General features: G+C 31.4%; 1 protein-coding gene across 10 annotated transcripts in view; it reads left to right on the forward strand.

Annotated features, from left to right (window-relative positions):
- The window catches only part of LOC129958567 (uncharacterized), a 309,649-nt gene that overhangs the window by 13,674 nt on the left and 270,822 nt on the right, over positions 1-25,153 (forward strand). For 9 of the 10 annotated variants that reach the window (XM_056071121.1, XM_056071123.1, XM_056071128.1 and 6 more), the window contains exons 2-5: positions 1,521-1,576; positions 7,338-7,370; positions 19,543-20,739; positions 21,032-21,484. In XM_056071121.1, coding sequence (XP_055927096.1) covers positions 1,552-1,576; positions 7,338-7,370; positions 19,543-20,739; positions 21,032-21,484 — 1,708 coding nt within the window. In that variant the 5' untranslated portion in view covers positions 1,521-1,551. Of the gene's footprint in view, positions 1-1,520; positions 1,577-7,337; positions 7,371-19,542; positions 20,740-21,031; positions 21,485-25,153 lie in introns of those variants that run through there. The other variant, XM_056071129.1, reaches the window with a different exon arrangement.

The raw sequence follows: 25,153 nt of genomic DNA on the forward strand, positions 1-25,153 counted from the left end.
ATTTCCATGAACAGTGATTCAAGTGACAGTGAGGCAGAACTAATGAGTGTGAGGATTTTTGATGTCTCATTTATAATGCATATTATAATTAGTATATTTTTAAAATGTTCTGAATAATTTTAGTAAGTATGTTCTTTTCCCCATAAAATAACTTATTTCTCTTGATATTCTCAATTACTTCGAATTTTAATCTATTTACGATTTTCTGAATATTTAGCTTATTTATATATTTGTAAATACTTGATTTTCTGGATTAAATTAGTAAGGTTTGATTTGTAAATTTGATTTTCATGAATATATATATATATATATATATATATATATGAAAAATTATCTATTATTAATATAAATACGTTAATTATTGTATTAATTCGAAAATTTAAATTTTTTATATTTCTTTCTTTTGTTAATTTTTAGACTTTACTGAGAAAACCGTAAAACATTTGAGAAAAATCTCAGTTTAACGTTACTTTTTATTAAGCACTGCATATTGTTTCATCGCAAATGTCATACATTGTCATTAATGCAAGGTGTATTACTCAAAACCATTATTATATTTTGTTTAACAGTTCTAAACTTCAATCTCTGAAAAATCAACTTCTTGATAAAGAATATTCATTTAAGAAATAAAAACTTGAGCCATTTTCAATTATGTATTGCTTTCAGTTATATGGAATTTTAATTGGTCATTCAATCGCGTATAAATAAGTATAAACTTAAATGAAATTATTTTAATTAATGATTAAAGTTATGTACCAATAATATTGAACAAAATTGAAAATAAGGTAAGAATTAATTCTCTGATTTAAGATGACAATCTAATAAAGTTAATAAATATTTATTATTTGGGGAAAAATTTGGGAGATAAAGTTTCGCCTAGCGATCTACATTTTTTGTAACTTTATATTTTAAAGTAACCCTGTTCCCTTGACAACGACTGCGATTCGGTATGCGTAGAATATACACTACTGCCAAGTTAGGGTGAAACAGAGTATAGTGATCATTTGTTTCGTTCCTTTTTACTTTTTCTTACTTCTGCTTTTGTGTAACGCTGCGCCTTGTAAATAATCATACCTGTCTCATGGAGAGAATAAAACGAAATTAAAAATATAACGTCTCGTCTATGTCTTCAAACCTGCCTTCTGCTTCAACCAAAAAATAGTACACATATATATAATATGGGAATTTTGAGGGAAATAAATGATGATTATTGCTCTTTTTGGGGCACCCTGTATATATGTATACATTTTTAAATGACGAATAATATTTTCTTGCTAACTAACATATGAAATTCTCAGTTAATTGGCAGATTTAATTTTTTATGTTGTTGGTTCATTTCTTCTTTATATCATAATCTAATGAATGAAATCTCCTTTTTAATGTTTCATATAGAATCGGAAGAAATAATATGTTTTGTTGTTACAAAGTAGTTATTTGTTTTAAAAGTATATTTTGTAGTATTTCCTAGACATGTACAGTTTAAAAAAATATAATTTCTGTTTTTTCCCCTCCTTCAATAGCAGGAGGACTGAATTTTTTCACGGTGCTGACATGTGTGATCCAGGAAGAGATGAAGGTTGGTATACTTTTTTATCCCTGTTTCCGTATCGAATATTTTAATATTTTGAAGTATTTTTAAAGATCAAGATTATCATTTTAGGTAAATGTCATTCGTTTAACTTTATTTTGTTCGTTTACTATGAAATTTTTATTTCACTGATTAAAATTGAATAACTTTACATAGTAGAATGTTTTAAGTTTTTTCCACTTAGAATTGTGTTTCGATGGTTTTATACTTGGTTGTCATTTTTCTTTCGATTACCAACATGATTATTCGAAAAAACTGCAGTTCGACTGTAATTTCTTTTATTTCTTCATGCAGGCAGTTTTTAAACTCTTTTCAAAAAATATTCCGTTCCTTACTTTCTAAATATAAATACCATTGATAAAAAGAGCTGACAATTCAAGATCAATGACAACAATGACAAGATTAACAATGGCAAATACATTGTTTATCATCAAAGAGAACAATAATTAAATAGAGCGATTCTTCATCTCTAATTTCTGATGATATTGTTTCATTTACTTGAAAGTCGCTTTCTGGCTTAAACTTATGAACTTCAGCTATTTATTTAAAAAGTTACTTTCGTACTTCTGTACGTACCGTATACGTACGTATATAATATCTATATTATATATTTTTTGCTTGAAAAATATTTTGAAAATTTTTTCCACCCACCAAAAAAATTTATTCTTTAAAAATTTGCACTCATGCTGTAATGCTTTTCATACTTTTGATGAAACTCTAATCATAAAATCAAATCTTTATAACTTCTCAAAAATTGTGTTTTTTGGGAAAATGCGAAAACAAAATCCCACTTTTCTTCTTATTCATTCATTTAAGAAATTTAATTTTGAAGGTCATTTCAATAGAATAAGACGCAAGAAGTTTTTCTAGCTTGATTTATTTGCTACATTAAGTTAGCTTATAAAGCTACACGAAAGCTGTTTGGCGAAAGACCGTAATTTTGAACTCTAGTCACATGAGAATGCAATTTAGTGAATGGCCTCGTAATTTTAAACCGCATCAAGATCACGAAAGCGACATCTGAACTACATTATCTCTTTTCCATGTTGGTGTAAAATTGTTCCTGTCCATTAACATGAATTAGATCCAAATGCAATTTGGACAACAAGTCTGGATTCCGTAATTTTCCGAATTTGATACCAAGATTCTGCCAGTTCTGTGGCCCTAAAGGTATTCTGACATTTCCTTTTTTTTTAAAAAAGTTTTTAAATTAGAGAGTAGAAATTTATCGGTCGTGAATTTCAAATCATTTAGAATACTGCAACTCCTTATAATCGTCTCTTTTTCTATATTTTCATCGAGTTTTTTTTTTTTTAAAAGTGCATTTATTTTTTATTCTTTGCTTTTTTCAATTCTTGATTTTTTTTTTTTTCATGCGAAATATCGCATGAACCTGAAAACTTTTTTTTTTCTTTTCATCTTGGAGCTGGCAGCTTTTGATATTTCTGGCCCAAGAATTATTTTCAGATATTTTATATAACTAAATTCGTGCGAAGATACTTTTGTACTAACTAACCAGGATAGCCCCATAACGGAGTTTGGGGTTTTCACATCCAAATCATATAATACTTAAATCTTTAACTGTAGTTATAAAATATTTATCGTAAAAATACTTTTTCCTTTCAATTCTATTTTACAAACTAATATGATCTAGTCAGAAAAAAGTATTTCAGATTTCAATCTGCCCTAAAAGCCAAGTTACGAAATCTTTCTTTGCGAAAGCCATCTTTTATGAAAAGATGTCAGTTTTAATATCGTTTCCTTACAGTGGCATAGCGATAAAGGGTTAGGAAGGTATAAACGTCATCTTAAGGAAATGTCGTTCGGTCAAAATAGTACATTAATTTCATTTTATAGCGGCAAATACAGGATGCCGGTCCTCTTTTCTAATAGATAATTTAAGTATGATTGGAATGTACTACTTAGGATATTTTTATTACAAAAATAGTGAGCTTAAAAATATAATGTTTTAGTAACAGATTTTGGCAAGGGGTCTCTTTGCCGATCTTCTGTAGGAATAGGGAAAGAACTTTCATTTTTCAGTTGATTGTTTTTGTGTGAGTATATGCTGTAGAAAAAACTCGTATACGCAATGGAACAGTGAATTAACACCCATTTCTGTTGTCTTGGACCATGTTGTATTTTTTGTTAATACTGGCATTTGCCGTTCTGATATAGAAAGTGTGCAATATAAAGATGATATATTCCTTCGAACAGTGAATATTTCTTAAAATTTCATAGTTTCATAATGTGCAAATCAACAAAGTTTTCATCGGAAGTAATAGTTTATAATGACTATAGAGCACGCGTAAAGGCAATAAAAACTTTGCGAAATTTGAACGACAATCATGCTGGAAACGAGGCCACATTCGGCAGTTACTGACCTTAGTGCTCAGATCATCCCACAGGCGATCCGAACGCTGCCTCGGTTGTCTGTTCGAAGTATTGCAGCTGTATATGTATTGCAAAAATTATTTTCGTGTAATATTATGAAAAAAAAAAAGCATTTGTTTCTATACAAGATAAGTTTCATCAACCTTTCAGTATTTGCATCGCCTCTCAAAGAGCGATCTTTTCGAACGATTTTCTTTCAAAGATTGCTTGTAGCGTGATCAATGTGAGATTCATTTATTCTTCAGACGAAGTACAGTTTTACATCAAAGATAAAAATATACCTCGGACAGGCGTGTTTTTAAATTAGCAAAATTGGTGAATTTGAAGGATTCCATATTTCTTCCCAGTTATTCCTGCATCCGGCAAAAGTTACGGTATGAGCCACCATTTCCTCTAAAGCAATCACTGATCCATTTTTCCTGCAACAAGCAATAGCTGTTGCTAATTGTCTTGACATTCTGTTTGAATATGTTGCGGTATTCAATGCCTTGGGGGATTCTAATCATACATCGTGGTTTATGCAAGATGGTGCCAGCCGACATCGTATGATCACAGTAGTTGTTTAAACGAACTCTTTAATGATCGTGTTATTGTCCTAACAATTGCAACCATACAGGAATAAACAGGCATTGACTCCACTTTCCGCTAGATTTAAATCCTTATGACTTTTTTCTTTCGAGATATTTGAAAGACGTGGCGTATCAGCAAAATCCATTAACTCTTGAAGAAGTTAAACATTACATCAGAATGCATGTCAAACCATTTCGACTGAGACTTTGTCACGGATATGTGCTAATTTTTCTTTTGAGTCTACGTCATGTCATTGCCGTTACGGTCAGGTGCGTTGAAATATTGTTATTTAGCTTTTTAACCTACAACGCAACATTATGCATTTTGGAAATTTTACTGTTTTAGAATACTAATTCAGCTATGAGTGCATTCCTATCTCCAATCGTACTTTAATTATTCGCATTCAAAATGGTTCAAGCATTTTCTGAACACTGTTTATGACGAAGAAGGGGATGTCTTAGGAGCCATATAGTCTTGCTATGTCACTGATGAGTAGAAGATATCAAAATGATTGAAAGTGAGTTTTAAAAAATGCCGTAGTCTTCTATTTAGATGAGAAAAATACGGTACTTGAGGTACTACTCATTTAAAATAATTCGATACAATTTTGTTTGTCTAGGAACAATTTATTTGAAACATGTAACTGAAATTCGTCCGAAGTATTAGTAATTATCAACCGGTTAAATTTATTAAAATCTCTAGATTATAACCACAGCTACAAAATCATCTGTTTATTTTAAGGACGTAACAATGCATTCAAGCAAAATGTTTTTGTTTCTGATATTTAATTTTTATGTGTAATATTTTTCATTTCGTTCTTTGTTAATGTATGTATTTTGTATTTATATATAAATTATTTTGTATTTTGTAATATAAAAGAAGTTAATTTGTAAAATGTCTTCTTAAAGGGTGATCCGATAAATTTTCATTATTTCATTAAACTTAATAATAACAACAAAATGATATAAATAAAAATAGTGATGTAGTAATACATTTAATACTAATTTTTCATAATAAAAGTTCCCCTTAACAGTGCTGCCGACATTAGAAAATCCCTAAACAGAGGTGATAAATATTTTTTTAGTTGAAAATGTCTTAATTTCTAATATTACCCCTATATGGCACATTATAGTAAAACCATCCTTTTTTCATTAAGAAAATTTTACATAACGTTTTATCTCTTGCTTAGTAAAAGCTGCAAATATTCCTGATGGAACTATTTCAATTTGTTCTTTTGAAATAGTTTCAGATATTCAAGATTTCTAAATAGATTAAATTAATTTAAAATGATTTTGAAAAAAGATATGCAAAATTTATGTTAACAGGATTTGTGGTACTCACCCTGAAAAAAAAAAAAAGAAAAAAATTATGGCTTAAATGAATAACTTTATGGCGAGTTCTAGCATTTACTGTATAGAAAAAGAGTTGAATGAAATCCATTGCATTCTGAACACATGGAATATGTTACGTTAGTTTCCGAACTAATAAGTTTGCACATATTTCAGAGTCTTGTGAAAGCAAATTCAAATCACATGTTTTGTGGTTGCTACCGCAAGATCCTGAAGCATGTTGACATTTGTTGCTACCTCATTGCTCTCTTCAAAATAGATTCCCTTTGGAATAACTTCCGATCAAGCATTTTATTCCTCGACAATGACCCTTTGGAATATGTTACGTTAGTTTCCGAACTACTAAGTTCGCACATATTTCAGAGTCTTGTGAAAGCAAATTCAAATCACATGTTTTGTGGTTGCTACCGTAAGATCCTGAAGCATGTTGACATATGTTGCTACCTCATTGCTCTTCAAAGTAGATTCCCTTTGGAATAACTTCCGATCAAGCATTTTATTCCTCGACAGTAATGGTATATTTAGGTAATTTATTTGAAACAAATCTAATTAATTTGGAATCAATATCATTTTTTATGCTTTATAACCGAAGCATTTTGTTGTTTTGATGTTCAGCCTTAACATTCTAGATAAAAAATGTTAAGGCTGTTCTTAAGAAGCTATTATGTGATGCTGAAGAATGACAACTTTTGTATAAAGTTTAGTCTGTCCGATTTTCAGGTCTGAATCCATGTAATTTGTTACCATGATCTGTTTGAAAGCAACACAGAAGTTCAGCTGATCTGATCGATTATTTCATATGGTTAATACTTTCAGGCGTTTGCTTCACTCGATTGTTTAGTGTGCCTTTTAACTTTTCCATCGAGTTTCCAACTGAATTTAACTTTAAAAATACTTTTAAGTTGTTTTTTTTTTGCCACTTTTGATTGGAAAATATATAAATTATTGTAAATGCTTCAATAAATACTGTTGCTGAACAAGAAAATTATATAGATTTTACTTCTAAAGCGTCATCAAATGTTCCTTTTTACGTTTTCTAGAAAATTTCTCCCTTCAGTACCAAAAAAACTACATAGATATTTAACTTTTTAATCAGTATTATTAATTTATGGTGAAATATCCGTGAAATCTTTTATCAATGAATTTGTATTCATCTATATGTTTTTTAGTTACTTTATAAAGCAGTTTGTATTTTCATTTATATCTGTGTTAAGAATTCGATTAATGAAAAAAAAAAAAAAAATGTGGAATAGTCAGCTTTTGTAATAAAATGCATTTGTAATAAATTTACATTTGTGAACATCAGGTGTAAAACTAGTTAATTACGTTTTTAATGAATGCTGACTTCTTGATACTGATTATATTCTTTATAGCATATATTATAACTTTTTGTTCAATTATTTTGTATCTTATACTTTATCTTGGGTTCATTTTAGAGGAACGCGATTCGCAATGCCAGGCATCATTTGGTGAGTTTTGCGCCCTGTTTTCTCTTGTGCTGTGCTTGATGTGTGTCTTTTGCGAATTTGTATAAAAAATGCTAAAAATGATTCAATGCTATCTGTTTCTCACACAATGCGATCTAAGAAAATCAATAATACCCTTTTTCATAGCACAAGTAAATCAGTTTTAATAATATTTTATAGTAAAATCCTTCCGGTTATCATTCAAATATATATGTATAAAACTATCTAATAAGCTTGCACTGCTGAACTCTAGAGATTAAAAATCATTTGATAACTTCGAAATAAATTTTCAGTTTCTTAATCATGAAAAGTAAATGAAAATTTGTTCACAACCAACGGTAGCAAACTGTAAAATTCAATCAGCACACCTGTAATTTTCTCTCATTCTTAAATTCTTATGTGTTAATAGCCTAGCAAAGCATTATGTATATCTTTTATTTCTCTATTTATTTTTATCATTTTTATTTGTTGCTAATTTGTTTTATTACAAATTTATTGGAGTTTTTTTTGTATTCATCTTAATTAGTAAAAAATTTAAATTACTCCGATAGAGTAAAAACTCATTTTAAAATAATTAATTTTAACGACATTTTTGTCTTAAAATATAAATTAGTCATTTATCTAAGCATTAGAAACTGGACGCAATGTATTTCTTACTGGTGTGCTGAGTTACTTCACCAATCTCTATAACTTGCCGTCAATTTAATATGAACTCTTTGAGATAAACTGCAACTGTACTTCTATTTTAAATTGTTCACTTTTTTTTTATGTCACTTTGGTATTTCAATAATGTTTGTTCTGTGTTTGTATGCAATGCATGTTCTGTATATGTCTGTAATGCCTGTTCTATGTTTGTTGTGGTTTCTGTGTTTGTTGTGGTTTGTGTTGATTATATTATTTGTTATGATATTATTAAAAATACCTATATTTGTTACAAAATGGAATCTAGTAATGTTTCTCCGTCACAAGAACTCTTACCAACAAGTGTGTAGGTTTATGGCGGTCGCTATAGGCGCGGGTTTTAATAGGATAGATCCATTTGGAATAGGAGGATTCCATCTTCTAGAGCAAATTTGAGGTGGTAAAAGAGTTTTTCATTCGTCTTCTTGCCTTTGCCGCAGTTGCTCATATCTTTATATTAGCTTAGTTAAAAAAAAAAAAAAAAAAAAAAAAAAACGTTATTAACCTTTTTTCTTGTTAAAGTTAATTGTACTTCATTATTTATTAATTTTTTCTTATCTCTTGATATTTTTAAAAATGTCTTTTTAATTTAAAAAAGGAGAAATTTAGAAATTGCATTTAATTTATCGAAAGAATTTTAAAAAATTCATGTACATTTAATAATGAACATTTTACTAGATATAAGAATATAAACTAGTTTTTATAAAAATTATGAAATAACTACGGTTAATTTTATTATAATTTTTATTTCAACTAGATGAGTTACCCTGCATTTGATCCCGAGAATTTGCTGTAAATTACTTATATGAATTTAGTATAAATAAAATGAAAACGTTTAATTTTTTGGCATGAATTTATCCTAATACTTTTTTATATTTCTTGATTTTTTTTCTCTTATTATGCTATTGTTAAGCATACTAATAATTACTTAGTTTTTTAAGTTTGATTTATGTTGTTCCTTGTATACATACGGCAGATATGTATATATACTTGACATTTTCAAGATTTTGGACATCGTAATAATTTGTCTTCAACAATTAAATGCAATAATACCATATGTAGCTAATTTGCGCAAAACGTTCTACTATAACACATTTAAATGGACTTTATACTTACCTGAAATAGATTCTGCGTACGGTAACCTGTCTATAGTGATTGCCGGAAACGAAGACATTTGTCGACAAGAATTCTCGTCTCGTACATACATTATTAATCTTAGTTTCCACTAGCAACAACAAGTGACCCAATGTGAATTGACATTTTTTATGCAGTTTTCCTGAAAGGTTTGTGTGAGTAAAAACTTGTTTGCTTTCTGGACCGTATTCCTATTTCTATGACTATGTATTCCTGCCGAATCAGTTTATCAATTTAAGTGCAATATTTTAAAAGATTTGAAACGTTTCTTTTACCTTTTTGCGTTAATTATTTTGAACTAGAATAAGCATAAGACAGAAAGTATTCTTATTACTGAGCAAGATGCGCACCTTTCCAATGTAGCATTTATAGCATCGATTTTTGGGGTGAGGTGTTGGCGATCCCGAACTTTGATTTTATTAGATAGTCTCAATTTGTAGTTACTGGCATCAAAAATGCTTTTTCAGATTTTCATATTATTTAATCAGCTTTCAGCTCCTATGTACTCTCATGCGTTTGGGACATTATAAGAAACCCTCCAACGGAAGATGTTTAAAGACTGCTTGCTTCAGCATTTTCTACAGTTCATCATGTTTAAATTTATTATTTAAAGTTTTATAACTAGGCGATAAACTTTTTTCTCAATTCCTAAATGTAATGCGAAATTTAACCCCTGGCAATATAGTGGATGTTTTACAAACATTATAGTTGCAGTTCTTACAAATTTTCGTTTTACTACGATATTTTTGTAGCAGATTTTATCCATTTGTAAAGTTATATTAGATGAACTGGCACAAAATACTGACAAAACCGAAAAAGTTCGTTTGAAACTGAGGTGGTGTGGAACTTAAAAGTAGGGTTCCAAAACTGTCCCTTTCAGCAAAGAGCTTCCATTGTCGAAACGTATCTAGGAAGAGGTCATGGATCCCGTCAAGTCACGATTCCGGCAAGAAAGTTATTTCGAAAGGGTTATTTGTGTATTGCCACTGTTTCGGTGATAAGTAAATAAATATATAAATCTTTATAATTGGTCTTTAAACTAAAAGATGTATCCGTTTCATTGGCGGAAGATAGATGCAAACCTAGCAGCTGCTTGTTTATTACAGATTTGTGAACTAAGCGCAATATCGTAGTTGCTTATGATTCAGTTATAATTTGCTACATATAAAATTACTAATATTTCTCAGAATCAAAGTTTAGAACTTAACTATTCTCACAAATCCTATTATGATACTTGTAAAATTTGAGCTTGATTTTGCTCTCTTATAAGGTTTTGGGTGGACATTTTTAGTGACAGACTTTTCAAATCTAGTTGCCAGAACTCTTAATAGACGTTAGAAATAGAAGATTTCTTAAATACTTCTTTATATGTTAAAGGACCTATAAGTTGTGCCAAATCTTTAAAATTGGTTCCGTTAATTCTCCTTTCAATTCATTGTTATTGTTTGCCAAATGTTTATTACCAATTTAGAAACCAATACAAATAAAAGTGCAATTACATTGCATAGAAGTTAAAGAACCATCTGTGCATGCCAGAAGTCGACGTTTAATTATTGAAAAGTTGTTGATTTTAAAGAAATTAAGTAATTAATCAGATAAAGCACATTATTAGACCATCAAGTTCTAACAAGAATATTCTTGTTCTAACCACTTATTATTGTTAGATCTTATTCATTTTGTTAAAAAGAAGGACGGGTTTTGTCGAAATTTTCGACATTTTAGTTCAGTTACTGTTCTTGATCATTATTCTCTACCGCGTATTTATGATTTTATTCCTGACTTAAGAGGAAAGACAATTTTTTCTTAATCGACCATTAAAATCTATCATTAAACAATTATGAAAAGAGAGGCTATGCCTAAAACTGCGTTGACTATTCCTATTGGCCCTTTCGTATGTGTACATAATTTTGAGAGTATGAAATATTGTTCAAACCATGCAGAGATGTATTGATAGTTTCACGAGAGATATGCCTTGCTATTAAGTTAATGTAGATGATTTACTCATTATATCAATCGATCAAGAGACCCATTGAACAGATCTAGTTCTTTCATACAATTAGTGAGCAAGGAATCATTGTAAACCTACAAAACGTGTTTTTGGGTTAATCAAATTAAAAAGTTTTAAGAATTTTAGTCTCTTCAAAGAGAATTCCTTCCCTTCCAGAAAAAGGAAGAAATTCCAAATCAAGTTTTCGGCAGAATTTCCATTACCTAAAATTGTTAAGGAATTGTATCATTTTTTAGTAACATTTAATTTCCATCACCGTTTTTTAAAAGGTGTAGCTGAAAAGCAAGTTTGCATGAACTTGTTATAAATAAGTTAAAGATCGACAAACACTAATTGCATGGGTAAAAAATACTGAATCTGCTTCCGAGGCCCGAAAAAATTCCTGACAACGGCGTTGATTTTTTCTGCACCCGATTTTCGTTTATTCTTAATGATTGATGCTTCGGTGTTTGCTGATGGTGCTGTTCTTTAGTATATGTTGCATCAACTGCAAAACCACTTGGTTTCTTTTTTAGAAACTGTGTGTTATTGGGAAAAAATAATACATGTTTGACCGCGAATTATCGAACATTTACTGAGCTATAAAGCATTTTCACCATGTTAGAAAGCTGTTTGATAGTAATTTACGTCGGTAACAAAGTCCTTATTTTTTTCCTTTAAGTGAAAATATGACAGCAGTTCTCGCTGTTGAATTAGGCACCTTGAGTTGATCAATGTATTTACAACTGGTATACGCTACATTCCTGATAAAGATAATGTTGTGGCTAATACTTTCTAGAATTTTAGAGGTTAAGTTATTACGTTTCAATAATTTTAATGGTTTAGCTGAGGAGCAGTGTTCGTATAAAAAAAACTGCAATCATAGATGGTTCTGCGACAGGTCTAGAACTAAGACTCTTGTACTTTGCTCCGTCTACTTACGCCTTTTTTTTTTATATTTCCACTAGAATTATACATTCATATGTCACAAATCTTTTTTGAGGAGAAATTTTTATCAATATTCACAATCTGATGTGAAACTATAGAGAAATTTGTTTCAGCATTTTGTATATAGTTTCATTTTGAAAACTATATACAAAAATTGCTCACTGGTATAAACATTGTATCCAGTACGTTACAAAATTACTCGTCACAAGAAATCAGTATTTAGTTTGCCTTTATCATTGGCACGCTTTGCTGATGTACATATTGATATTGTTAAATCCCTCAGTCCATTTCAAGAAATATTACATTGGTAAAATGGGAAGTAGTGTGATTTGTTAACATGTTTAGATAGATTTACAAGTTCTGAAGCATATCCAACTCCTGATCAAGCTGCTGACATTGGTGCAAGCTATTTTTACATCGACGAATTTCACAGTTTGGTGTGTCTGAGGAAATAACTTCTGGTCAAGGCACTAACTTTCAAAGTAATCATTTACCTTCACTTTCGAAATTTTTAGATTCAGAGTGGACTAAAACTACCGCTTATCATGCACAAAGAACAGAGCAGTTGAAAAGTTTAATCGACAGTTCAAAAATGCCTTGATGATGACCCAAATACCGATTAACACCAATGCACGATCTCCCGTTGGTGTTAATGGGGATCCTGCAAATTCGAAAGTGGACCTGGCAACATCTTTTGCAGAGATAGCTTACGGATCAAACTTTGACAGTTGTTTCATCCAGCCTCTTTTTTCTCATTTCGTCGGTTACTATTCTTATGTCATCTTCTTTACATATGCTGAGACGGCGTGTTCGATTATTGCGACCAACCCCTGTATTTCAATATTTTTCCAATTCCTTTTAAATTAATAAGGATATCTTCAACTGATCCTTTGTTTTTCTCTGGATTTATCGAGTCTGCAAATCTTTGGAACCGCACTATCTTAGCCTTTATAAGAATTATTCGTAAATATCCAAAGTATTTATATTGGATATAGGTGGCAGGAATATTTCTGTATCAGTTGATCAATTGAAGCTAGCTCATCTCTTCTCGAACGATTTCATCCCTAAGAATTTTCCTTCTGCTCCATGTCATCACTCCTGTTGGACTAGCGTTATGAATTGGCATTGAAAAATTTCACGTCCAGTTGTTCATTTCCAGAGCTAATTGTTTTCGTAACTGCAAAAGGAGTAGTATGGTGATTCCCCCCCCCACAAGCTTATATGTCAGCTTACCAGCATTTGTGCTGACGGTTTAAGTGGATCTTTCTGGGAACTGTCGTGGAAATTTACAATTGTCCTTCTGCTATACATTGTTCACATTTTTTTAAGTAGCTTCAGTATCTGTATAATGCCTGTTTAGTGTTTGTATATTATCTTCTTTGTGTTTGTTGTGTAGCTTCTGTTGTTTAATAAGGTTTCATTAAATATGTCATGTTACAAAATGGAATTCTATTAGACAAATTCTAGCATTAGTCTTGGCTTCTATTAGCTACACTGGTTAAAGAGAAATGGAAAATATACATCGAAAACTGTCTATCAACGGACATAAGTGGAAACACTTTTGAAATACAAGGTAGTCAGAATTAAAATACTCCTCTCTGACACCTCTATACAGCGAATTACTCAGTGTAAAGGCTCCAAAATTATTGAACATACCGTTCAAAACACGGGGAAATGGATTACGTGGGAAAAAAAAGTAGTTTCAGAAACACCGATAGATGGCACTGTACATCAAAAATTTACTGAAAAGACACATATAATCACAAAAAACAAACAAACACATGCTGTATGGAATTTTTCCTTCATAATTTCTGTTGCCGATATGAAAAAAAGAAGGCAAAAAAGTGAAAAAACTTAAACTGTCATTATAACTGTAATTTCGCACTGTAAGCACAAAAATTTGCATAAACGGACTTTTTTGTTGACTTGAAGCTATGTTTTGGGCATAAAAGATGATAAAACTGGGAAAATGTCATTCTCATCAGTGATGGCTGCCACGTTGCCAGAACGCTCTTTGTTTGTGAAGTTGTTTTATGAAAACTGCAGCTGCACTTCGAGAGTTTTGTCCATTTAAGAATTTACGCAAAAGACTATTGCTTCCATAAGCTTTCAGGAGAATGATCGCTCGATTCGAGAAAAGTGGAGCTCTTAGATTTCTGTCGGGTCGAGGACGCAAATCGACCCATTTAGATGGCATTGAAGATGTTGCCGCCACTATTGTTAAGCAATCAATGGATAACATTGTACCGGCACTTTTCCCTACAGTACAGTGCGGGACTTGCAGAAAAAAAATGGTGCATTTTACCCAAAGAAAATTTTTTACAATTAGCAGTTGCTACTCATCGACGAGGAGGAGCGATTGACATTTGCATTGATATTTCTGGCTAGAGTTAAAGTGGATATATTGTGGCCATGGCAGATTCTATGAAACGATGAAACACATTTCCATTTAAGTGAAACAGTCAATACCCATAACTGTCACATTTAGAACACGGGAAATTTCGTGTCTTCCAAAAGATTCTGCTTCACTCACCGAAAGTTACAGTTTGGTGTGGATTCATAGCCACATTTATTCTTGGACCTTTTTTTTTTTTTTCGAAGAGGCAACGCGGAATAGCCCTGTGGTGTGCATCATGACGGCCAGGAGGTAGCAAAACATGCTCGAAAATTTTGTCGTGTCCCAAATGCAACAGTGCCAATGTCTTGATTCAATTACATTTAAGCAAGATGGAGCGTCTCCACACATTTTATTAATGATAGGGTAATCTGTCATGAGTCACCTGGCAATCTCGTTCTCCCTGTGATTTTTGACTTGGAGGATACTTAAAACACCTTGTTCATCGAGGACGTCTGGTAACCTTGGTAAATTTGAAAGACAGTATCACTCTGCATGTAAGAAGCATCTCAATCGATCAGTTACGATGCGTTGTCGTACAAGCTGTCCACAGAATGCGGATTTTACATTCTGAGGAAGGGAATCGTACTGAGCATTTACCCCGGCATCGATGAAGTCCTTGTGATTGAAAGTTTGATGCCTTCAAATAAAATGTGTTACAAATGCGTAATTAGTGTCTTTTCAGCATATTTTCAGTTGTACAGCGCCTTCTATTGCTGTTTTTGGAACTAATTTGTTTCACTTAATTCGTTTTCGCATGTCTTGAATAGTAGGCTCAATAATTTTGGAGCCTTTACACTGAGTAGTTTGCTGTATTAGAGCTCAGAGTAGGGGTGTTTTAATTTTGACCACTTTGTATTTCGAATAACTATATAAATTCCTTTATGAAAAGTCATCAAAATCTGATTATGCTCATAAATTTACTATCATCCATATAAATGGTCTATTATACTAATGTTTATGAATAATTTTTTGTTCAGCAGAATTGTTCAACATGTGATGTTTTTCAAACTAATATATTGCAAAAAGACATAATAATCAGGTAAGGTTTTGGCTCATGGTATGTCATTCGGTTTGCTCTAAACGAGAAATTATCGAGTCTTTTCGTGTAGTGGTTTTTATAATGAGAATGGTTCTGCTTTCCTCTTTAAAAAGAATTTGCCATTAACCTGTGGCTCATAATGTTAGAAATTCATGACCGATGCCTTGACTTCAATTCAAAATCCATATTCCAAAAGACAAGAATCAAAATTATTTTTTTAGTTACTAATCTCCTGTTCCTCCTTTTTTTAGGCCTCAGCGGTGATATCTTTGTCTTATAATATAACTTTATTCGGCTTCAAGGTTTTCGAGTTCTTAAAAGTAGCTTTTCCCGGACGGTAAATGCCATGTACTCAAAATCTAATTTGCTCAAGATCTTTTCATAAAAATAGCGGTCTTTTAAGTATTCCGTTTCTGTGAGAGACTTGATAAAAGTCTGACTATTCACGATATCCTCTTCTAGCCCATTAAAGAGATGTGGGCATTTGAATTTTTAAAAAGCATCACTTTGAATTAACATGTCCAACCTTCCTTCAAAAGAATCCTCCATAATAGTTTGATACGGTCTTTTGGTGATGGCAAGCCCTCTTCTCCATAGAACCTAGCCTCCATCTTACTACATCTAATGAGTGAATAACAATGAATACCATTTTAGGATTCATGAATTAGTAAAAGGTGCAATGATTAAAAAAAAACCATGTCACATGTGTGCCGTTATAAATCCAACACGTTAAAAAAATAACTCAATCCCTTAAAAAAAAATTGATTACACTATGACTTGTGTCTGTAACTGCTAGAAAACTTTATATGTAAGTGTCACATTTTCTCTTTGTAAATAACAAGTTCTATTAATGGCTAATTAGCTTAGCTGTCATTCGAATTAGGACAATGGGTCTTACTAAGTCTTCACAATTGCAGTTAGCTATAGCAATCCAGTGACGGAATTCCATCTGTGAGCAAAAAAATGTATTCTCACTTTTCCAGTACTCATTAGTAACATATTTTAGTGCGTTTAATTTATTCTAATATTGCTATGTAGATCTCATTTGGCTATGGTGTTCAAATTTGTTAAAGCTTCAGTAACTATTACCATTAGGTTAAAAGTATTGTTAAGTTTCTTTGGCAGGATCTAAGACTTTACCTATAGAACTTGATTGTTTTCCCTGTTGGAAATCGCTGTTTCGTATGGATAATTTTAATAGATACTTCTTGTAGGATTTTAAAGATGTCAGCAAAGTGTTCTATCCCTTGTACCCTACTGATAATACTTGCTGATATGCGATTCAGTTGCAAATGCGATAATTATTTTTCTATCGTGACAAAATTATGAACCGTTCAATTCTTCTTTCTAGTGGTCAATTCTTTACGCAGTCGAATGCAAAGTGTTCTTTTCATGGTTTTCGTGCCGTTAAACATTTTTGCTATAAAATTCTGATAAAGTTTAGCTTGGTTTACATCATCGATAAACAATCCTTGAAGATCGGTTAGATGTTGAATGTAAGGATTGAAGTAACTTGAGCTTTAGCTGTTGCTCAAGCAAAGACATAATATAAAAGCGGCACGATGCAAATAACAAATGACATGTTACGTATGTTGATTATGTAGGTTATAATTATAGTTTCTTCCTATTCAACAGTAACTCATTTGTTAAATAAAATTATTGAAGTTAGATAAATCCAGTTGAATTTGCTCAAGCTTGTTGGGCAGCTTTGGTTTGTTAAAAGATAAATTACATAACAGAAAAAGCATTTATCTTTGCAAGCACAATTTTTCTCGTTTTAGGGTAACCTTAATCTATAAAAAAAACATTACCATTATTTTTTTTTTACCGTGAGATAAATTACTTTTTATATTTTCCTATATTCTTAGTGCCATACCTATGTGAACTCATACAAGAAAAAAATATGTTTATAGGAAAAATCATTTTGTCAGAGCAATAAAAGTGCCCAGTAGATTAAAAAAAGTTTTAAGAACAATAAATGAAGGAATGGAAGAAAATACGTCTTCTGTTGATTTTTTTGTGGATAGTTCTTCATAAAATTCAATAAAAAGCCTTCCATGTCTTAAATGTATGCCCTACAAGCAACGTCTGTTTATCTTTTAAAATGAAAAGAGGAATTTACATGAGACCTCATCTTTGCTTACCATTGAGTTTTCATTTACTACCATATTATCCTGAGGGACAATTTTTACTTAGAGGGAGCACTTTCCTTATTTCCTTTCCTTTTAGAGTAGTTTGTAGTTTTCTGACCTAGATATTGTTCAATTATCTGTACATGAAAACTTGAATTTCTTTTCAATTTATGTGTTATAAAAATGGATCCTGTAGAAGCTTGCTTAGTTGAAGAAATCAGGTTTAAAATTAGTTTCGACTACTGAGGAAATTAAAATTATTTAATATAATTAAGGTTGGACAAGCAAAAAACACGTTTAATAACAATTCTAGTTTTTGATTTTAGCAAAATTTTAGATTTTTTAGAGTCAGAAAGATGAAGAGGAAGTCTTGAAGGATGTTTGTCAGTTCTTTTATTATATCCTGGATATCAGGTGTGGGAGGAATGCTGTTTCATGTGAGGTTGAATAATATTTTTTTAATGGATTATGTCCATAAATTGATATATTAATTCCTTTCAAATCATTAATCCTGTGAAGTTGATTAATGAGAGAAACGAAAGAGTTTCCATGTTGTAAACGATGAGAACGATGATACACACTCCGACATCTATGTTTGCCCTTTGTCTATGTGTATGTCTCTTCTCTACATTTTCCCCTTGGAGGATCTGTCATTTGATGTATTTCGTTACGAGCGCGTTGTTTACCTTTTACTTTGAGGACAAACTGATCATATTTTTAAGACGCTTTTTCTAATTCGCCTTTTATTCAAAGTCTTAAAATTTGTTCGACTTTTCAATGCATCTATTGTAATCGATTTTAAACTCACATTCCAATGAGGCAGAAACTTGAAAATCTAAACATAGTTCAGAGTTGAATGACAATACAATATTAACTCTCTCTCTCTTGTCTGTCTGTTCGGCACAAATTTTGCTGTCGATTGAAAACTTTCATTACCAACAAATGGCGCCATATCATATCTTTAGCTCTTCGAGAAGTTAGTTTAAAAAAATTATTGTAAATTTAAAAAAATTCTCAATTTGGAATTTTTAGAACAATCTGTATGGGGTTTGGAGAAATTTTATACTTTTTAGTCCGTTTTAAAAACGTGGTATATATATATATATATTTATTTGAGCAATCATTTTCAAGAACTATGAGCAGTGCATTCTCTTTCTGAAATCTTGTTTAGTGTTCATTTATTCAAATGTCGAATTCTCGAATTATAAACTTAATAGATACTTTGAAAATTTTCTCTTATGAAAATACAGCACCAATCAGGATGCACGAACGTTATGTAAAATTTTTTGGTTATTCTTCTTTGAAATGTTGAGTTTGATCGTGAGCTCATACTTAAAAAAAATGATATGTATAAATTTTATGATTCTATTTTTGAGAAACTTTCATAATTGTAATCAGATGGGGTCATTTCGTTGTGTCACGAATGTGAATTTGATCTGCACTGCTGAAACCGTTTAAAGCTTCCATGAATTTCAGCGGTTTTAATAGCATCGGAAACCTTTTTTTTTCTCTCTCTCTCTCTTTCTCTTTATTGATTGGGAACAGGAAGGATCAAAGACAACGCGATTTTTTTGTGAATGTATTCTTTCTCCTTCTCTTTTTCAAATAAAATCCCATTATATTTTTTTCCCTACGTATGTCATCTTCGTTGTTGTGAGATTTATCTTGGGAAGATTTTCGGAGAAGATTCCCAAGATAAATCTATAGCATAAAGCTATTCTAGTAAATGAATGCAAAAAGGATGAAAATGCATCTTAAAGGTTTATTTTTCTAGACTTTCTGGTTAATTTTTTTTCACCTGAAATATACATGCCACAAAGGATGTTATGCTAATTATTTTTCATTGAAATTTTCAGATTTTTTGCAAAAGTTAGAAGACATATCTTTGAGATTACTTGATGTTGCTGAAAAGAAAGATGAGTTTCAAGAGAATGAGGACTTCCAGGAAAATGAAGACATTCAGCAACGTGAAGATCTTCAGAAGCGAGAGGACATCCAGCAGCGTGACGATATTCAGCAGCGGAAAGACATCCAGCAGTGTGAAGATATTCAGCAGCGGGAGGGCATCCAGCAGCATGAAGATGATATCCAACAGTGTGAGGATATCCAACAGCTTGAGAACATCCAACAACATGAGGACAGTCAGCATGATGACACCCAACAGAATTTTGAAAGTCTGGCAAATAATGAAAGTCTGCGAAATTATGACTACCAGCTGAATTGCAACAGTCTACCGCGTTATGACATCCAGCCGAATGATAACGTCCAACAGAATAATGATATCCAGCAAAATCGTAACATCCAACAAAATTTTGGAAGCCTGTCTAGTCATGAAACTCTGCAGAATTATGACCGCCAGCTGAGTTACAGCTGTCATCAAAATTACAACGTTCTACCGAATTACGACATTCAGCAGAATAATGACGTCCTGCAGAATAATGGCACCCTGCAGAATGATGATGCCCAACCGAATGATGCCATCCAGCAGAATTTTGAAAATGTGTCAAGTGATGAAAGTCTGCAGAGTTATGACAACCAGCTTAATTACGGCTGTCATCAAATTTACAGCGGCTTGGCAAATTATGACACCCAGCAGAAAAATGACGTCCAGCAGAATGATGACAGCCAGCAACATAATGACATCCAGCAGAATAATGATATCATACAGAATTTTGAAAATGTGTCAAGTGATGAAAGTCTACAAAATTATGACTCTTATGACTGCCATCAAATTTACAGCAGCCTGCCGAATTATGATAGCCAAATGAATTTAAACAATCAACAGAATTATGATGGCCAGCTAAATTACAACAATTTAGGGAATTTTAGCTGTCTGACTAATTACAACAATTTGGCGAATTACAACAGCATGCCGAATTATAGTGAAATACCGAATTATAACAACCAGCTGAGTTACTGCACCCAACTGAGTTTTGGCAGCCAACTGAGCTTTGGCAGCCAACTGACCTTTGGCAGCCAGCCGAATCAGTATATACATGAAGGCAAATACAGTGACATTAGTAGTCCCAGTAGTGTAGATGAAGCTCCGGAAGGTAAGAGTATTTTATAAATAAGAATCTGCTAACATTTAAAATAATATTTGTAAAAGTTTTTAACCTTTCAAAAATTATCTGGTATGTATTAAATACAACAGTATATTATTAATACAATATGTAGTAAACATACATATTTCATATGCTTCATTAAAATGTAAATGTACTGTTATTTAATTATTTCTTGTATGTATTTTATGTTGTTGTTTTTTTATTATTCTAGCTAAACCGGTGTCTTTTTATGTCGCTTGTTAGCAACATATCATTAAGAATGAAAAATATTTTGTTACAGGAAACTTGATACCAGAAAATTTAGATTTGGAAAATTTGGGTTTGGAAGAACCGGAATTGCCGGAACTGGAAAAGAATGAGCAAGAAAAATTGGAACAGAAAAAACCAGAGAATGAACAGGTGGAGCAGATAGAATCAGAAAAACAAAAGGCGGGACACGAAGAACTAGAGAAGGAGAAGCATCAGCAGGAAAAACCAGGGAAGGAAGAGCAGGAGCAGGAAAAACCAGGGAAGGAAGAGCAAGAGCAGGAAAAACCAGGGAAGGAAGAGCAAGAGCAGGAAAAACCAGGGGAGGAAGAGCAAGAGCAGGAAAAACCGGAGCAGAAGAAACCAGAAAAGGAGTCTTTAATCTTAAAAATTTTTGTGAGACGAGAAAATAACAAAAAGATATATGAGCTTAAAAATAAGAATCATTGTGATAATACACGGCACATTGCAGGTAGTTCACATACAAGTAAGTTATGCATATTATGCTTTTTATTTTTCATCAACCTATTTCATTTTCTGTCATTCTGCTTTTCATTTATCTTTATATAATTCTCACAATAGATACGATATGTGTCTTTCTTTAAACATTACATGTTAGTTTTATAGTAGCACAATCTAATTAAAGATTTTCATTTAACTAAGACTTTTATTTATGTGCTGGGGATGCGACCAAAAATGCGATAAGATGTGAAATAGGTGTTAAACTGAAGCTAAAGAGATGGTATTTGAATTTAATCAGTTCATTAAAACAGAATAACTTTTAAATAAAAAAAGAACTTAGTTTTCTCTTTCAGTATTTCATTGATATTAGTACTGCATCAAAAGTAACAAATGCTGTAATTGACAATATGTTAAAGCAGAATACTTTGTAAAATATACAATAATGTAGGTGGAAATCGTATTAAAAAAATAGAAAAAGGAATTTGTTATGAAATATGCAATTGAAAGCTATTTCTTGAAGGTTTTTTTGAATAATAGAAATATTTCATGATTTCTTATTAGTATATTTCAAATTAATGTGCTTACAAAACAATGAAAGGTTATATATATGTAAGCATATAATTTTTTAATCAGAAGGCAATTTCAAAGACAGTGAAGAGACTTTCGATTTTTTTGACTTCGGTTTATTTCATCCCGGAGAGATACGCATTATGTACAAGCAGGAGCGACGAGCACACACACAACACAGAACGACACAGAGCGAAAAGAAAGGAAAACTGATGAACATTTTATACCTGGTCTTATATAACACGAGATTTCGATAACGATTTTTGACACGTATTGATTTTGATAGGAATTTCTCACATGTGTGGACCTTGACAAGGGAAACAGAGGGTTCCTTTTTCTGTTTACATCAGCGATTCTCTATCCTTTCACTCGGCACGTGAGAACCGCTGACGCAACCATTTTTACAAAGCTTCAGCTGAACTAATTAAATAGAAAAAAGTGGAATGGGGTCAGGAAATAAGAAAATATTTTAGAATGACTTTGACATGGGCTGAATTAGGCTAAAAAATTAAGAAATTAATTAGGATTAAATTATATTTTAAAATATCATTATATATATATAATTTTAAACTGAAAATCAAATCAGTTGTAAGTATTCTAGTTTTAGGATAGAGTGCTGTACATTCCACTGATTGTCAATATTAATTTTTTATTTTTATGCATAAGTATACAATTCTGTTGAGAATGTTGATTTTAACTCTGCTTAGTTTTGAACTTATTGCATATTAAAAGAAATATGGATTGTAATATTTTTAATTATTTTTTTAAAAAACCATACATAGTGGTCAAAGGTATAACATAGTGTTGCACCTTTGACCTGTACTAATGGCAAAAACAAACATAAAGGGGGGGGGATGAATTTTATTCACATAAAATTGTAAGATAGTTAATTTTGATTGAATTTCAAATTTTTATACATAAAGAAGGAGTATATAGACAAATTTATTTCTAAGAGTTCGTTGTTTTTAAATTATTCGTTTCTTTTAAAATATATTCATTAGGTTACTATTTAATAAATGAGAAAAATCATTACTGAACTGTATAATTTGAAAAAAATTATCACTACTTTCAGAATTCATTATCACTTTCCTATTTTTCGCTGAGTCTTAGGGAAAAGCCTCACATTTTTAGAGGATATCACTAAACAGGTGTTAGTGGTTTATTTAGACTAACATGAGATTGAGTCAAAGTCTGTGTTGAAAACTACAATGGCTGAATTATGCTTGAGATATTGATGAATTACAGGCTTCTCAGTTACAAATGCAAGAACTTGTGATTAGTAAAAATATTCTGATTTAAGGGAACAAAACTTATAGCCTTTCATGGTATTATTCGAAATCAGATTTAATTATCCAGTTTAACCACGTCAAATATTGTAACAGGTTTACATCTATTATTTGGCGTTAAGATTCTTGGTTGTCCGGTTCTTTGCCGTCTTTTTTTTTTTTTTTTTTTTAATAAATTACAGCCATTTACCCCGTTACCAAAGAACTAAGCCATATAAACAAGGATTGGGTAATTGCCTGATTGTAATAAGTTTTGAATGAATCTAATATATCTTTGTTTAGCGGATGTATTCAGTGATTATTGTGAGGATGAAATATGATAATAGCACTATTTTTTTGGTATTTGGTTGTCAAGGAGTAACAGAGCTGATTTTTGGGACTTGGTCTTATATAATCAATTAAGTGTTTAAATAACCAAAGAAAAGTAGTATTATGAAGTAAATTAAAGATAAAAAAGTAGTCTAATCCCATAACAAAATAATGGTGTATAAAAAATAATATAAAGATTAGTCCACCTAGAATTAAGAGATTGCACAATATTGTATCTCAAATTATATATTGAAATATGTTTAAAACTCAGAAACATTTTAATTCAATCCTACTTTCATGAGTAGAAACTTCTGATCCACTGAGAAATGACAAAAGAAAATATACTTTGGGCTCTTAAGCATATTTACCTATCTACCATTACAATGGATTTTCAGATTGGAATGAAAACCTCTTCCCATCTTCCCATAGACCATAAGACCAAGGACTAAATATAGATGGCATGCACAATTTACCATCTTCCCCACAATCTGAGGAAATGGTCTTGGATGAAAATAATCCGTATTTTCCTTTAAATTAGCAGTATTATGCCTCTGATGTGATCGAAGGAACAATACATCATTGTGGTCAAAAGTACAACATAGTACATTTTCATATTTAAAGCTCTATTACTCATTTTTGGTTTGAAATAGATAAATTAGAATTTGTGCAAAAGTAGATTATTAGTTTGTATACAATAATATCTTTTATTAATTGTATTCGAAAATTGCCATCAAGCATACTGTTATGCTTATAATAATTACTTTTTAATAGTGTAATCATATAAATATTTTATTCACAAAAGTATCAGTTTCTTTAAAATAGAAACAAGTTAAGTGACTAGAGGTTAATCTATCTACCAAGCTCAAAAACTGTCAAATTTTGTCGCCTATTGCCAGCACAAACAGAAATGAAAGGTACAACACCGTCCCCTATAAAACTTTAATTAAAGTTTGATGGATTTTACTTTGCAAATACGATATTGATACCTGAAAAGTCGAACTTAATATGAAGTTTTGTTGGATGAAATATTAACATGTAAGAAAGATTAATGGAGTTGACCATCAAGATAAATGCATCAGATAAATGCTTGCATGCATGCCTTGGTATAAATAACAGCAAATAAATATATCACAGCATTCCCCTCAGAAAAACTATTCAAAAATAAAAAAAATTAAAAACTTTTGTTATTCGCATTTGACAATATTATAGGATTAGTATATTTCTTGTAATACGTTTAAATTATCGACATTATATTTCGGTTCCTTTTTCATCCTATAATCTTGTTATGCAACTTCAGAGAAGATGTATTTTGTAGTGACTGTTGTAAATGTATTTCATTGTCACGGTAAGGGTAAATGCTACTTACAAGCAGCATCCCCCCTCCGTTCTTGTCATATTTCATGTTGTAAAGCGTAGGAATTCACAACTTAAAAAAAATAATTTTTTTTTTATCTTTGCAGTACCCGTAAAATTGGCGAATGAGGTATCTCTTAAAGTCCCAGCTCTGTCTCTAATCGCAGAAGCATTTCCTT

This window comes from Argiope bruennichi, chromosome X1, assembly GCF_947563725.1.
Source record: "Argiope bruennichi chromosome X1, qqArgBrue1.1, whole genome shotgun sequence".
Lineage (NCBI taxonomy): Eukaryota > Metazoa > Arthropoda > Arachnida > Araneae > Araneidae > Argiope > Argiope bruennichi.